At 46.9% G+C, this 17,135-nt stretch overlaps 1 protein-coding gene across 5 annotated transcripts in view; it reads left to right on the top strand.

The window, feature by feature from the left end:
• Window positions 1-14,850, top strand: part of SMARCAL1 (SNF2 related chromatin remodeling annealing helicase 1) — a 61,554-nt gene extending 46,704 nt beyond the window's left edge. For 4 of the 5 annotated variants that reach the window (XM_048868621.2, XM_048868625.2, XM_048868624.2 and 1 more), the window contains 5 exons: window positions 1,715-1,817; window positions 2,932-3,114; window positions 9,412-9,512; window positions 13,551-13,647; window positions 14,514-14,850. In XM_048868621.2, the coding sequence (XP_048724578.2) occupies window positions 1,715-1,817; window positions 2,932-3,114; window positions 9,412-9,512; window positions 13,551-13,647; window positions 14,514-14,747 (718 nt within the window). In that variant the 3' untranslated portion in view covers window positions 14,748-14,850. The remainder of the gene's footprint in view (window positions 1-1,714; window positions 1,818-2,931; window positions 3,115-9,411; window positions 9,513-13,550; window positions 13,648-14,513) is intronic. The other variant, XM_048868623.2, reaches the window with a different exon arrangement.
• The last annotated feature ends 2,285 nt before the right edge of the window (window positions 14,851-17,135 follow it).

The following is a 17,135-nucleotide window of genomic DNA, read 5'->3' as shown; positions in this document are numbered from 1 at the left end:
CAGTCTTGCTGCAGAAAGCATTGAGCCAACCTATTTGTCAACCAAATTTAGTCTTTAGTTTTATAGTGCTCACTAGAGGTGCCATGTTGACAGCCCTGAAGGTCTTGAATGCTCTACAGAGCCCACGTGGGATCATGATAACAATGTAAGCTTCCTCCATGAATGGGCTTTTAACTCTTTCCTCTGTAGAGGCAATCCCTTCGAGATGGGCTGCAGGCCCGTTCCTCCGTAGCTTTTTTTTTTTTTTTTTTTGCTGAGACTCTCAACGGATCAGTTAGGATGTTGGTTTTGTTTGTTTTTTATGGGGACATTTATAATTTGCCACTGATTTTTATTATAGCCCACTGACCGGCCATGCTATTGGAATGATCAGGGTCATGTGTACTGCATGACTTCACAGCCACAGCATTTGCTGCACAATCCAGCATTGCAGCCCAGAGGCTCTGCTTTTGTTTTAAAAAAGTGTTTCTTGTCTTTATGTTGGTGAAGAAAACCACGTGAACTGAATATACAACCGTACAGTGTTGTTCCCCCGTGTCTGCAGAGGTCTGAAAAAATAGCACTGAGAGGTGGGAACTGCCCCATTTAGGCAGTGGCACCTATGAAATTCTAAAGATTAAAATTTAAATGCTAGCCTAAGCTGCTTGACTGGTTTAGCAGAGCTGCCTAGCTAATATTCAGAAGTAGCTCGAGCTAATGTCCTTATTCCACCATCCCAGTATGCCTCCCACAATATCTTGAGTGCCAAAATGTCCAACTTCCCCCTGACAACTTCTCCAATGCAGCAGTGTTGCAAAAAATCTGTTGCATGTTAAACTGAAAATGTCAGGACAGCATATCAAATAAATGTAATGACTTGAATATCATTCCACAGAGGGTCATTGAGCTGATTGTATTGTTCGTTTTCAGCTTTGTTTCAGTGTAAACCTTCTCTTGAATTAAATTAAATTAAATTAAACTAAAATAGAATTTCCTATGATTCACCAGAACATCAGAGTTCAGTGACTTGGCTGCAGAATTTAAGTCCATCTTGCCACGGAGTCGTTTGGTTTTTTCAGTCATAGCTGGCCTGGGCTGTGTTGAAAACAGTGACTTAGTGGTGAAATACTTCACAGTCCTGATTTTAACACCAATCCATCAAGCCATCTATCCTCATTAGAAGCTAAAATTTGATTTACCTGTTCCCAACAATTTGTAAATAACTTGCAATGAGTTTCCTATGTAACAAGCGATTGTATGTCTTAGTGGACTGAAAAATAAGTTTCAAGATGTCCTGTTAAATTTGTTCTTCAGGGAAGTTTCCTTTTTAGAGTGACAACAGCATTAAATAAATGTATTATGGGTAATTGCCTCCTAGATAACATAACGTGTTCCACAAGATGCCTAGAGTTAGAAATATGAATGAATGGGATAGACAGATAAATGGAACTGACTTTAAGTTGGGTCACTCTGTTTCATCAAGTGCGACTCAGTGATGTACAAATAAAAATAGATACATTTGTCATGCAGTGGCCAGATGTCCAGAAAAATGAGTGATGTGTCCCTAGATCTTTTTTTATATGTGGATATTGATTATTGAAATGCTATTTTTTGCTGGCCAGTTTCCTGATTTCTGCCTATAGACGAACAATATCTCTTCGGATTTGAAGGTAATGTGTGCATGGGACAACAGAGACATCAGTAATATAACTTGGATTATTTGTTTTTAATACAGAGAATACATCCTGGATTTATTGGAAAGCGGGAGAGACAAATTCCTGGTGTTCGCTCATCACAGGATAGTACTGAATGCAATCAGCAAAGAGCTGGAGAACAAAGTAAGTTCTTAAATCAGGTTCCTGTTAATTTTATTATTGATCCAACTTCAAAGCTGCTGGAGACTTCTGGCAGGTCACCTACTTTATGAAAGTTAGTGACACACACAATTCTCTTATTGAGATATCTCTAATGTCTCAGTAATGGCCATGATTACTGAGTCTCCAGAATGAGACTGCCTAGTGGGATGTACATTTTGTGTATGTGAGGGCTATTGCTGCAGAAGTTTCTTGGTGTTCACCACCACCTGGAGTGATGTGTGTACGGTGTTTTGAGAAGTGCTGTTTTACTACCATACATTGCCATTGCTGCTTTTCGTACCTCTTTGGAGAAGGTGGTGAGAAGGCAGTGAGAAACCAGCCCCAGCTATATCTGCATGGCTTTTGTTTCTTGGGTCCCTGTTGCTCTGATTTTTGTGCCTGGCTATTGTATGGCGGCTCGAGTCTACTTAATAACTGTATAGCGATCTTTCTGCTGTTTCTAGTGATGAGTAGAGATCAAGTTTCTATGCCTGTTTCATCTGATCGATCAGATTTTGAAAGCTCATGAAGTGGCTGTGAGACCTGGTCGTGGTAGATGGGAGGTGGTTTTGCTAATTTCTCACTGAGAAATCTCTGAGGGTAGTACTCGGCAATTGCTCATCATCCCTGACATTTATAAGGTACCCATCGTATCACTGCTCCTCTTCGGTGACGAGACCATTGGAAAATTGTTAGCTTTGCAGCTGCAGCATCAATATGTGGGCAGTTCTCAGCGCTGCACTGAACCTTTTCATCTACGTCTCCTTTTCGCTGACCCGGACTCTGCAGGCAGCCCAGTGCCTAAGCATGATAGTGACCCGGATGAAGAGTAGCTGAGGGGATGGCGGCTGGTGATGCTGGTTCCTTATTGTGCGTTTATGCCCAAATCGAATGGCAGCATTAGAAAATGCTGAAATAAAATTTAATATATATATATTTTTTCCCCTTGCCAATGCATTTAAAATATAGCAAAATGTTAAGGAGTAGTTCAGTGGGTTTTTTGATCTTCACAAGCACTGGTGGTGGTGGGGGAAATCCTCTAAAATTTGGGAAAATAAAGACCTGCCAATGATCTTTCTCCACTCCCTCCTTTCAGCATATTGGATATATTCGCATTGATGGCGCCACACCTTCAGCTGAGCGTCAGTCTCTGTGCCAGAAGTTCCAGTTCTCCGAGAAGCACTCTGTGGCTGTCTTATCCCTTACTGCTGCCAACACGGGGCTGACCCTCTCTTCTGCCGACTTGGTGGTGTTTGCAGAGTTATTCTGGAACCCAGGTGTAAGAAACCTACGTTACTACCATAACTTAACGAAGTGTGCGCCAGTGGAGAGAGCGCTGGACTGGGACTCCAGAGACCTGGGTTCTCTTCCCAGCTCTGCCACTGACCTGATGGGTAACCTTGGGGAAGTCACGTCCCCGCATGGTGCCTCAGTTTCCCCATCTGTAAAACGGGGCTAATGATGCTGATGTCCGCTGTAAAGTGCTTTGGGAGCTACTGAAAAAAGTGCTATATAAGAGCTAGGGGGTATTACTATTCTCATTATTGTACTGATCGGTCATATTGCCAAAAAAGGCAACTGTTTGTAGTGTTGAGGGGTGGAAATGGAAAAGTGTTATGGTGGTTCTTTGGAGGTGGGGAGAGGGATTTAAAGGAGCATCATCCAGGATTTGTTTCCTTCCTCACTTACTACTCTTCTACGTTCCCAGCCCCCCAAAAACCTTTACATGGCTGCAACCCCAGCTGACTGAACTGGCTGCTGCTGCCAGTGAAGTCAGTCAGTGGCCAGAGGGGATCACTCAAAAGCAATACAAACTTTTGTTCTCTGTCTTGGAATCACTCCAGTACTGGATCATGAGAACTGCCACTAGACCAGCTGGTCAGTTTGTGGATTTTTTGCTTTGAATAGGCCCATCATCAATACTGACCATCTGCTCCACTCTCTAGGACTAGGGAGTTCTGATTATCCATCACACCTCATTTTAAATGGCATTTTCCTTTTAATCCCAGCTACACGTGGGGGACTTTGCATCTAGCAGCAAATAGCTAAGGGATGAAGAGGTTATCTTGTTCAGTATTTTACTATGTATTAATTTGGACTCCTGGGACCTGATCCTAGGAGTAGCTTAACTCCTTTTGACTGCAGTGGGAGTAAAGGTGCGTACCGTCTTACAAGAGGCAGTCTTCACCTTCCAGGATTGGGCCCTGTGACAGGGTGTACCAGGTCTTCGTGGCCCCCCTGCTGGAGACCCGCTGCACTGCTACACCCTGCCGCAGAAAACTGCTCCCAGAGCGGTAAAGAGCAGTGAGTATTAGACCTCCAGTGTTGTAATTGTAGGGGTCCTGACCCACAAAGGAGTTTGGAGGGGGCTCATAAGGTTATTGTCTTTGAGGTGCTCTACGGCTACTCTTTCTTCTGCACTGCTGCTGGTGGCCGTGCTGCTGGACAGCGGTGGCTGCTGGCCGGGATCCCAGCTCTGAAGGCAGAGCCGCCCGCCAGCAGCAGCGCAGGAGTAAGGATGGCCTGGTCTGGTGTTGCCACCCTCATGTCTGCGCTGCTGCCTGCAGAGCTGGGCCCTCAGTCAGCCGCCGCCTCTCTCTGGCCACCCACCTCTGAAGGCAGCGCAGAAGTAAGGGTGGCAGTACCACGACCCCCTTAAAATAACCCACCGCAACTCCCTTTTGTGTCAGGACCCCCAGTTTGAGAAACGCTGGTCTCCCCCCTGAAATCTGTACAGTATGTGGTAAAAGCACACAAAAGACTAGATTTCAGGGGGGAGACCAGAATTACCGTCCATGTCGTGTTTTTTCATGGCTGTGAATTTGGTAGGGGCCTACCCATGGTCTAGTAAGATAAAAGACTAAGTGTCCGTATGGAGCCAGCTTGGCTGCTAGTGAGAAGTAACATTACTGGTTATTAATACCAGATCCGGCTAATGACGTAATCCACCAAAACAGAGAACAGGCTACTCCATATAGCCACCATACTGTGGTGTGGAAGGAACAGCACATTGTTTTTATGTTAGTAGAGAAACAGGGATGAACATTTACCAGAATGTTTTACCAGTTAAACACACATACCTCTGCTAGCTTTAATCTAGCTAGCGCATGGTATGGCCACATCCTGAATACTGCATGCAGATCTGGTTGCCCCTTTTAAAAAAAAAGATATATTGGACTTGGAAAAGGTTCAGAAAAGGGCAACGCGAATTATTAGGAGTATGGAATGGCTGTCATATGAGGAGAGATTAGTAAGATTGGGACTTTTCAGCTTGGAAAAGAATGAGTGAGGGGGGGATATGATAGAGGTCTATAAAATCATGACTGGTGTGGAGAAAGTAAATAAGGAAGTGTTATTTACTCCTTCTCATAACCCACGAACTGGGGGGGGGTGTCACCAAATGAAATTAATAGGCAGCAGGTGTAAAACAAACAAAAGGAAGTATTTCTTCATGCAGCACACAGTCAACCTGTGGAACTCTTTGCCATAGGATGTTGTGAAGGCCAAGACTATACAGGGTTCAAAAAATAACTAGATGAGTTCATGGAGGATAGGTCCATCAGTGGCTATTAGACAAGGCAGGGATGGCATCCCTAGTCTCTGTTTGCCAGAAGCAGGGAATGGGTAATAGGGGGTAGATTACTTGATGGTTACCTGTTCTGTTCATTCCCTCTGGGGCACCTGGCATTAGCCACTGTCGGATACTGGGCTAGATGGATCTTTGGTCTGACTCAGTTTGGCCGTTCTAATGTTCTTAATACTAGCAGTGACAATGTGGCAGGCTGAGTTTCAGCATGAGTGAGTTTCCCCAGTGCATGCCTGCTGGGGACAGCAGGGACACACGTGGGCTGCTGGCACATGCTGGGGTCCACACAGCTGCATCTGCACTGTTATTGTTACCTGCATTAGCTAGATCAAAGCCAGCACGGATATGCCTATCTGCTCTACAGTTACACCTTGGTCTGCGGTGTAGACGTGCCTTCAGTCTCTCTGGGCCTCAGTTCCCCAGCTGTAAAATGGGAATGCAGCCCTTCCCTACTTCACAAAAGTGTGTTGAGGATAAATGCCTTGAAGATTGAGAGGGACTCAGATAGTACAGTAATGGGATGGGGGGCATATTAGCACCTTGTAAAGCTGCACTGTATTCTGTTCCCTCTACTGCTCTCTTTAATTATTTAAAGAAAATTAATCCTGTTCTTTTCAGCTGTCCATGCGCTCTAGTCCTGGTTCTCTGCATCCAGTTGGGGCAGTAGATAGGATTACAGCTTTGAACTGTTCTATATAACAAGGCAAATGTCTCAATTTAAACCAATTTCACCTCTGGCTCACAAAGATCTGTTATCTCTCTGGTGTCATCGTGCAAGTGAATCAGAAGTGCTGAGCTGTGAAAATGGAGGGGTGGAAAACACTCCTGCAGAGCATGTGTGCTTGGTACCGTTACTGATCAGTCAGTCTTAGCTAGCGCTTGGCTTGGAAACCTCCAAGGAAAGGCTAGGCAGTGCCTGAATTGGGATTAGTGCAAGTGAGTGGGGACGGTGAGCTATGCCATACCATTACGATATTTATTGCTGGTATGCCATACCGGAAGGACACATTTTCAGAATGGCAGGGCTCCTCCGAGAACTGCGGCGGCAAAAGGAGCAGAATGCGGGGCCGCTCTGGCATGGCTGTACCGCCCCCAGCCCTTCCACGCAGCAGCGTCTCCTGTCTGGGGTGTGTACAGCCCTGCCAGAGGACAGGGCTTGGGGCTGGAGGAGCTGCTGGCATGGGGCTGCCCAGTGGCCCCACATTCTGCTCCTTTCGCCACTGCAGTTCCCGGGAGAGCCCTGCAGTTCAGAAATCCATATCCGGCACAGCAGGAGGACAGAGTTCCCCCCCACCCGCCAGGTAATATGGGATGGGGAGAGCGCGGGGGGCCTGGGCTGGGGGCAGAGCGGGGAGGAGTCACTTGGGGAGGTCACCTGCCTCTCCTTTAGCTGGTGCTCCCCTTTGTGTCCCTCCCATGAGTCGCCTGTGTGTACTGGTAAGAGTTAAAATCTCCTTGCGCCACTGGATTGGTGACTCATGAGGTGGCCGTATTCTCTGGGTCAGTACTGAGCCAGTGTTCCAGCACAGCGTTGGCAGGGCTGCAAGTGCTGCCTTTCATTCTGAACATAAAACAAAGGGCCTGACCGCTTGTCATTAGAAATCCAAGTGTGCCGCCTTCAAGAGAATCATAGAATCACAGAATATCAGGGTTGGAAGGGACCTCAGGTGTCTAGTCCAACCCCCTGCTCAAAGCAGGACCAACCCCAACTAAATCATCCCAGCCAGGGCTTTGTCAAGCCTGACCTTAAAAACTTCTAAGGAAGGAGATTCTACCACCTCCCTAGGTAACACATTCCAGTGTTTCACCACCCTCCTAGTGAAAAATTTATTCCTAATATCCAACCTAAATCTCCCCACTGCAACTTGAGACCATTACTCCTTGTCCTGTCATCCGCTACCACTGAGAATAGTCTAGATCCATCCTCTTTGGGTAGTTGAAAGCAGCTATCAAATCCCCCCTCATTCTTCTCTTCTGTAGACTAAACAATCCCAGTTCCCTCAGCCTCCCCTCATAAGTCATGTGTTCCAGTCCCCTAATCATTTTTATTGCCCTCCGCTGTACTCTCTCCAATTTTTCCACATCCTTCTTGTAGTGTGGGGCCCAAAACTGGACACACTACTCCAGATGAGGCCTCACCAATGTCGAATAGAGGGGAACGATCACATCCCTCGATCTGCTGGCAATGCCCCTACTTATACAGCCCAAAATGCCATTGGCCTTCTTGGCAACAAGGGCACGCTATTGACTCGTATCCAGCTTCTCATCCACTGTCACCCCTAGATCCTTTTCTGCAGAACTGCTGCCTAGCCATTCGGTCCCTAGTCTGTAGCGGTGCATGGGATTCTTCCGTGTTAAGTGCAGGACTCTGCACTTGTCCTTGTTGAACCTCATCAGATTTCTTTTGGCCCAATCCTCCAATTTGTCTAGGTCCCTCTGTATCCTATCCCTACCCTCCAGCGTATCTACCTCTCCTCCCAGTTTAGTGTTGTCTGCAAACTTGCTGAGGGTGCAATCCACACCATCCTCCAGATCATTTATGAAGATATTGAACAAAACCGCCCCAGGACCGACCCTTAGGGCACTCCACTTGATACCGGCTGCCAACTAGACATGGAGCCATTGATCACTATCCGTTGAGCCCGACAATCTAGCCAGCTTTCTATCCACCGTATAGTCCGTTCATCCAGCCCATACTTCTTTAACTTGCTGGCAAGAATACTGTAGGAGACGGTGTCAAAAGATTTGCTAAAGTCAAGGAACAACACATCCACTGCTTTCCCTTCATCCACAGAGCCAGTTATCTCGTCATAGAAGGCAATTAGATTAGTTAGGCATGACTTGCCCTTGGTGAATCCATGCTGACTGTTCCTGATCACTTTCCTCTCATCTAAGTGCTTCAGAATTGATTCCTTGAGGAATCAATCAATCAAGAGGGCGGGGTACTAAGCCTGGATCCCTGCCCAGATTCCATCCTGCCTGCCTACTATTCACCAGCCATTTGAGTTGGATAATAGTAATACCTCATTCTCCTAGCACTCTTCACCAGGTAGCTCTCGATGCACTTCACAAAGGAGGTCGTCAGTATCATTAGCCCCATATACAAATAGGGAAACTGAGGCACGGAGCCGCGAAGTGGCTAGCCCAGTATCACCCAGCAGGCCAGTTTCAGAGCTGGGAATAGAATCCAAGTCTCCTGAATCCCAGTCAGTGCTCGATCCACTGGGCCACGCCACATCTCATTCTATTTCACTTCTTGCTCTAAACTGCAGAGTAGCCCAGCTGTGCGCCATTAAGCAGCTGATGCATTCCTCCCCTAAGGCAGCGGCATTTCGGTAAATGATCTTTATATGTACAAATTGTGGAGCTGTTTGAGGGCCCTCTGAATACAGTGTGCCATTTGAATTATCAGTTACCGGCAGGACTGGAATTCCAACAGCCCCCATATGCCTCGGAAAAACTGTATGAGTATTTGTTTGTTCACGGTGTTAATTGCAAATCCCACACACATGCACATGCTTTTGGTGATGCAGGAAACTGAGAAGCTTTCTCTAGGGAATTCTTTTAGCAGCTGGTTGTTTAGAGGACATCAGAGGAAAATGTGTGAGAGGAAGCTTGATCTTTGGGGTTCAGGTGCTGGCCAGGGACTAGGATCTGAACTCAGATCTCTGCTCTGCCACATTTCCTGGGTGACCTGGGGCAAGTTGATTCATCTCTCTGTGCCTCAGTTCCTCACGTGTGAAAGGGGGAAATAACCCTTCCGTCCTCCCGCCCATTTTGCAGCTTGGCTGTTCAGGTTATAAATTCTTGGCGGGCAGGGCTGGCTCTCTGCTAGGCCCTGATCTCAGCTGGGGACTCTTGGTGCTAATAGGGTACAAATCGGAGTAGTTAAGCATCAGGAAAGATAGGTCTCTATTTCCTGGGGCCGGTTTCGTAAATTCTTGTGTGTTATACTGTTTCACTGTGCTTTCTCTGTTTATTTAAATACAGGTTTTGATCCAAGCAGAAGATCGGGCACATCGAATTGGACAAACCAGTTCTGTTAATGTTCATTACCTGGTGGCTAAAGGCACAGCAGATGACTACTTATGGTAGGGAGTGGAAAGGACTCAGTCTGACTCTTCATCTATCTCTTTGGGACTTGTGTGACTTGGGATATGTTACTTAACCTCTCTGTGCTTGACTCCTTCTCTGTACCATGGGGGTGGCAGTAACGTGCTCTCAGTGTACTGGGAGGAGTGATATTTGCCTTGGGGTAAGGCTTTCTAGAAGGGCAAAGTCTTGTTAACAGTCTGGCCTTGTCACTGAGGGTGACAAGCCAATAAAACAGACCTATTTATCAGGCAAAGAGTGGTTGTTGAGATGTTTGAGAGGAAGTTTGACTGCTTCTTGGTTGCAACACGGAGTATTACAGGCGCTGAGCGCTTCCCGAGAAGTGAAGTTAGCGGGGACTGAGGGTGTTCAGCAGAGATAAGGCCCATACGACTTTCTGGGTCCTGAGTTCTTGGGCACACAGAGGAAGCCTGCTCTGCTTCCTCTCATGTCGCTCATCAGCAAAGCCGTCTGACCAGCTCACGAAGGGACATTGACGTGCCCCAGTGGGAACTCAATCCATCCTTCTTTGGCTTGTGGGAAGGTTGGTGGGATGTGGGGCTATGGGAGTATAATGTGATGGGGAGGGAATCTAGGAAATCCTCCGTGTTTTGAGGGAAAGGGCCTGCAATTGATGAAGGAAAATGATTCACCAGATGGTACGTTGAATGTCCGAAATTATATCTTTCCATTACCTCATCTGAAAGCGCAAATGAGTTGAAGTGAACTTATACAGTTCCCAGAATATCATGATTGCAAATAATTATGGCCTTGCATCATGAGGAACTGGAAACTGACATGTCGCCCACATTTCAAGGAAAGCTAATGACAGTAATTTTCCTTTTTATTTGTGAAATGTGGTCCATGCAACCACTGGTGCTTGACTGAAAGGAAATATGCTTTTCAGAAGAGGACATACTTATCCTTTCATCCGCCCACCCACCCATGCCAACTCCAGGAGAGATGAGGGCATTTTATTAATGAAGGGTCATTAATTGCGCTAGGTGATGTTCACTTCTTTATAGTTTCTTGTCATGTGCTGCAAATCCTAGGAATTGGAGATGGGAATGGAACCTGTTGCTCCCAGTACCACCCTGTGGAACCACTTTCCCACCTTGATCTTTACACCTTCCAAATATTTGTAGACTGCAATCACATCCTCTTATTTGTCAGTTAATTACACTGCACACATTTAGCTCTCAACCTTTACATCCAGATCAGTCCATTTAGCCCCTCTAATCCTTTCTACTGCTTTTTTCTGAATGCCTCTATTTAATATCTCTGGTCCTGAGGTGCCCAAAACTTAACACAGCATTCTAGGTGTGTGCATACAAACAGAAGGCAACATAGTAAAATTGACTTTGGTTACTAGAACTGGCTCTGCAAGGATGGGGTCTATCCTAAGGTGAAAGGGCTGGTGCATTTCAATACTCCGAAGACAATATTTTTTCATTGGCCCATGGTAAATGACACCACAAAACCAATGATATACCTGAGATACATCAGTGATGTTTTCATTCTCTGGACAGATGACCTAAACTCCCTCATATATTTCCACCACAAGTTCAACAACCACCACCCATTGTGATGTTCCTCTGGTGTTATCTGGACCGGTGATCTGCTAGGTCACTCCAAATCATGACTCTGGGAGCCAGCCTTACGCGGCTCTGCTGTGAAAACCCCCACTCCCGGGCTGTTCATGCACAGCCTCTGGCACGTAAGCTGCTCCCAGTAATGTGAGTGAGCACTTTTGGCCAGCTGCTGCTTGGATTGTGCAACCGAATGACACTAGCCAATATCTCCGGTCCCAGACACAACCCTAGGAACCTGTTTTGCAGTGTCCAGTTATGCCCACTGCAAGCTTATATGAGTGTGTCAATTTAACAAAGATATTGTTATGTACCAGGCTTATTATCCCAAGGGGAGTCTCTGACATGCTTCAAACCAAACGCGCTGGTTCAGGTAGGATAAACGAATTTTTTAACTACAAAAGATGGATTTTAAGTGATTATAAGTCAAACTACGACAAGTCAGATTTGGTCAAATGACATACAAGCAAAATGCATTCTAAACTGATCTTAACACTTACAGTGCCCTTACAAACTTAGATGCCTCTCACCACAGCTGTCTGGTTGCCCTTCAGCCAGGCTCTCCCCTTTGATCAGCGCTTCAGTCGCTTGATGGTGGTGTCTGTAGATGGAGGTGGAAGAGAGAGGAAGAGCATGGCAAACGTCTCTCCCTTTTGTCATGTTCTTTCTTCCCTTTTGGCTGTGCCCCCCCAATCCTGGGTCAGGTGAGCATTACCTCATCGTAGTCCCAAACTGACCAAGGGAAGTGGGGTGATTCATTCATTCGAGAGTCCAACAGATCCTTTGTTACTGCCTAGGCCAGTGTCCTTTGTTCCTGTGAGGCTGGGCTGGGTTTGTCCCATACATGCCCTGATGAGGTATGAACTGCCCATCTGTTCCTGGAGAGTTTTGCCTGGGCTTGTTTTAAGCCATGAGGACACATTTTCAGCCTCATAACTATATACATGAAATTACAACCTATAAAATTACTAGAACATTACTGTAACAACAATTACTATAACATTACCATAACAACAATGCTCAGTGTATCATGAGCCTTCTGAAGACACCCGACATGACAAACTTTGCATTGGATACCACACAACCATATTATAAGGATGAACATGGGGGTGCAGGGTGTTCCCCCGAGGCACAGAGCGTCACGCCCATCCATCAAACTGTCTCTAGAACATTTCCACATCAGCATCAATTTCCTGAACACCATGATCAGCTTCAACAATGGAACCCTACAAACAACTATATACAAGAAACCCACAGAACCAGTAACTACCCCCAGTATACCAAGAAATCTATGGCCAGGCAGTCAGATACCACAGAATTTGCTCCAAGGAGAAAGTCTGAGACACACACCTTTACACACTTAAAATTGCCTTTACTAAGCAAGGAAACTCCACCAGAAAAGTAGATCACATCATGGAACTGGCCACTCAAACACTCAGAGAGAACCTGCTTCAGTATTGGTGGAGGGGCGGGAGGAACCCTCCCAACTGCAAATCCCTAGTTGTCACCTACCACCCCACACTGGAACCCATACAAGGCATCATTAAACAATTACAACTCATCCTCAATGGGGACCACATGCTGAAAGAAATCTTTCCCAAACTCGCTATGCTGGCCTTCAGCCAATACCCTAACGTCACCATACTCATCATCAGAAGCAAGCTCCCCACAGATCAGGACACGCCAACTCATAGCGGCAACAGCACCTGCCATAACAACAGATGCAAAACCTGCAGACATATTTCCACTGCTACAATGATTGACACCCCTGACACACACCTTTCAAGCTCCAGGGGTCCTACACATGCCTATCACAACATGTCGTGTACTTCATCCAGTGCACTAAATGACCCAATAGCAACTATGTGGGTGAAACCAGACAATCACTGTGCTCTTAAGTGAATTTGCACAGGAAAATGATAAAAGGCAAAAACGCCATATCACCCAGGGGCAAACACTTTTCTTCACAAAACGATCACTCCATATCAGACCTCTCAGTCCTCATCCTCAAAGGATGCACAACACCTTCAGAGGACAAGCCTGGGAGCTTAAATTGATAACTCTGCTATACACCAAAAATCACAGACTTAATAGACACTGGATTTATGTCTAATACAACAATCTGCAACCCACGAATTCTCCTTTGTCGTATTCCTGCAGAGGTGTTAACTGCCCACTTCGCCTTGGAAATGGTCTCTTGCAGCATGGGTTAACTCCCTTGTATTTAGATGTGACACTCGGTACCTTTCCCAGACCAGACGAATGTAAGCTCGAAAGCTTGTCTCTTTCACCAGTAAAAGTTGGTCCGATGAAAGAGATTCCCTCACCCACCTTGCCTTTCATGGTAAATGATTCTGTGCTCCTCTGCCTGGAAAGGAGCCCTGGGGACATCTTAAATGCTACCGCTTTCCTTTCTAGCAATATTTGGTGCTTGTTATCTTCCCATAGGCCTATGATTCAAGAGAAGATCAAAGTGCTGGGCGAAGCCGGTCTTTCTGAAGCCAGTTTCTCTGAAACAGCTGAAGCCACTGATTACTTCTACAAGGTAAGTGCTGTGACTGTGAGACATCAGCCCGAGTCATTCTTGGGAGGAGTTAAGCTGACTTGGGCTTTGTATGTCTCTAGAGTGACGGGTTAACAGAAGAGAAGATCTGAGCTCGCACCAGTTCTGCTTTAAATGCCATAGGCTGGGTCATCCACCTTCCTCCCCGATCCATGCTGGAGTGGACCCTCCACGCAATGATCCCAATCTTGTTGTGTGGAAGGAGACTCTGGTGCCTCTGCAGGACCATTTCCTAACCCCCTTAGGCCCTGTGGAGGTTTCTCCATGTGGTAGGGACCCACATGGGAAAGAGGATGGGGTCAGGGCAGGCAGTGGGCAGCTGGTAATGCAAATACAGCTCCAGGATCTATTAATTTTTCTGCTGAGCCCCCATCCCCTGGGAGACCTAGGTAGCGTGGCCAGGGAGCTACCAGGGACCAGAACTGGCAGGGAGCACAGGACCTCCATGTGTGTATTTCATTGGCCTCTTGCAGCTCCCCCAGATCATAAGGATCCATGGGAGCAGCCCCCTTGCCTTCACTGTGAGGGAATCTCCATGAGGAAATTCTTCTAGAAGTTTCGCTGGGAAAAGCTCCCTCTAGTAGCTTTTCCTTGCTCCGCAAGGGGCCACAAAATTTTGCCAATCAACCCCTTCCTCTTTCTCCACCTCTGAGAAAACGGTGATGTGTGGCTTCATTGCAGAGGGCACAACGGCAGAGCTGAGTTCAGGCTGGCCGTTCTCTCATGGGTACCTCGCGTACTGGAATTCCATTCTCCATTGGTCAGGGGAGCCGTGAAGGAAATGGGAGCTGTGACCGAATTATAATCGCTGGCTGTTTGGCTTGTTTGTTAATATCCTGTGTGTGCAGAACCTCTCTGCTCTACCTCCACAGCGAGACCCGAAGCAGCAGACCATTTACAGCCTTTTCCAGAGGACTTTCTCTGAGCAGGGAGACAACCTCGACGAAGCTTTGCTCGTGGAGGCGGCTGACGCTTGCCAGCGGTCTGACTCCAGGAGTGCCTCTCAGGATGCAGGAGCAGACACCTGCTCAGCGAGTCCATGTAAGAAACAGCGTCTTGAAGATTATTTTCACAGACAGTAACTAGAAAGGAAGAGACACTTTTTAAAAAAAAAAAAAAACTCACAGAATCATTGTATTGTTTGAGTTTCCAAAAATAAAACACATGAATGGGTTTTGGAGAAGATTCACTGCCTTACTTCTATAGCGTTTTCCCCCCAAAGGATGGAAGGAGAAGGCAAGGTGCTTATCTGGGTCACTGAAAGGAGGGTTGGGTGTCAGCAGATTCCGAGTTCTAATCCTGTATTTGCCAATGACTCACAAGTGGCCTTGGGCAAGGCACCTCCCTTCTGGGCCTCAGTTTGCACACCTGTTTTATTTTAAATAATGCTCACCTGTTTACATCACAGGAGTGTCACAAGGAGGAACTAGTGAATGGCTACAGACTGCCTTGAAGAGGCAGAGTGCCATATAAATGCAAACTATTATCACCCCAAAGAACTTTACACACTGTATACGTAGTGTGACATGGTCAGGCCAGATGGCTACAGGAGAGTGATAGAAGGTAGATATACTAGCCTCAGATTAAGCAGATCCCTTTTCCCTGAGTAAGATAATGGGCTGTTCCAGAACAATCAGGAAGTTGCTGGAACCAATTAAGGCAGGCTAATTAGGACACCTGGAGCCTATTAAGAAGCTACCAGAATCAGTTAGGACTGGCAGGCTAATCAGGGCATGTGGTTTTAAAAAGGACCTCACTTCAGTTAGTGAGGTGTGTGCGAGGAGCTGGGAGCAAGAGGCGCGCAAGAAGCTGGAGGACTGAGAGGTACAAGCGTTATCAGACATCAGGAGGAACGTCCGGTGGTCAGGACAAAGAAGGTGTTGGGAGGAGGCCATGGGGAAGTAGCCCAGGGAGTTACAGGAGACACTATAGACAGCTGCAATCCCCAAGGCCCTGGGCTGGAACCCAGAGTAGAGGGCGGGCCTGGGTTCCCCCCATCCCCCCAACTCCCTATTTGATATAAGAGGAGTTGATCTGGACTGTGGGTCCCACCAGAGGGGAAGGTCTCTGGCCTGTCCCTGACCCATTAGGTGGGCCAGCAGAAACTGTGGGGATTGTTCTCCTTTTCCCCATGCTGGCCAGTGATGAGGTTAGCCGACTGAATGGCAGGTTTGTGCCACTAACAAAAGGAGCCAAACTGAGGACTGCCGTAAACCTCTGAGGCGAGCAAATCTGCCAGAAAGCTCAGAAGCCACCAAAGCAGAGGAGGAACTTTGTCACAGTAGTTCACCACTGACATGCAGCCACTGCTGAGATGTGAGGGTGGCAGCTTAGCAGCAGTCTGGGGCGCAGCACAGCAGAAGTGAGAGGAGGAATTTTGGCCACTGGGGCAGATCTCTAGAACTGCAACAAGTGCATAGGATCTTTATTATCTGTGCAGAGCAGTCAGGACCTTGCACCCAGGTTTTCAGAATTGCCTAGGCTAACATGCAATGACCATCTATTTGCAATTACTGCAGACCGCAGTTATTAAATCTCATCCTGAAGACCCACATACAATAAATTGCTTAGAACTCAATATATCTATCTTGGAATGGTGAAGGGCTGATGTGATCCTGCCAAGATTTGAACCCATGACTACCATGGGGCTAGTATTTAAAACCAGAGGCTTAGGCCACTTTGCCACAGCCTCTTGTTAAGCTTTTTTTCCTCTGTGTTCTCGCTCCACTGTGCCTGGTTTTGTGTGTGCGCGCGCTCAATTGTTTACAGCAGAAACAACAAATCAGGAAACAGACTTCAGACTAAGCCACTTGTGCAAAAAAGAAATTTATTCCACCGTGCTCTAAGTGCCCCGTGCTCCTGCTTTTTCTTTGATTTGGAGTCTTGTCTCACATCTGGGCCTTGAAACCTTAAGAAATACGAGACATTGGACGCATCAGTATTTATTTAAATTATTTATAGCACTTGCAGCTCAGGTCTCTTTGGTGACTAAGAAAAGCACCTTTAAGTGCTTTAGCTCCGATAAGGGACACTTGCTTATAGGCTGTGTACCACCCACTCCTCAAATGGGCATTTAGTGTCCCCCTAAGGGTACTACTACACTGGCACCTTTAGGACCTGTAATTCATCCCCAGTGCCGCTCTGCTGTAGCAGTGGTGGAGGCTTCTCAGGCGTCTTTACCGCTGTCGTTGTCCAATGCTGCTCTGATTTAGAGTTGAATGGGCTGGTGGTAAAAACGTCTTGCTCCACTCTGTGCTACACCCTCCACGGTTGCTATTGTGCCGCAACGGCGGTGAACTACCTTTCAGACCCTGAAATGGGCCAGCGTAGACGCAGCCTGACAGGGTGCAGCGCCGTTCTTTCATTCCTTTCTAGTGGTGTTTGTGACATAACCCCTGACAACCGATTGGAACCGGTTTCTTTCACAAGGGCACTGAACAGCCAGCAGATGACTAGAACTATAGGTCGCT

Source organism: Caretta caretta, chromosome 11 (genome assembly GCF_965140235.1).
Source record: "Caretta caretta isolate rCarCar2 chromosome 11, rCarCar1.hap1, whole genome shotgun sequence".
NCBI classification, from domain to species: Eukaryota; Metazoa; Chordata; order Testudines; family Cheloniidae; genus Caretta; species Caretta caretta.
The sequence above is the reverse complement of the archived record's forward strand: the minus strand, read 5'-3'. Positions and strand labels throughout refer to the sequence as shown.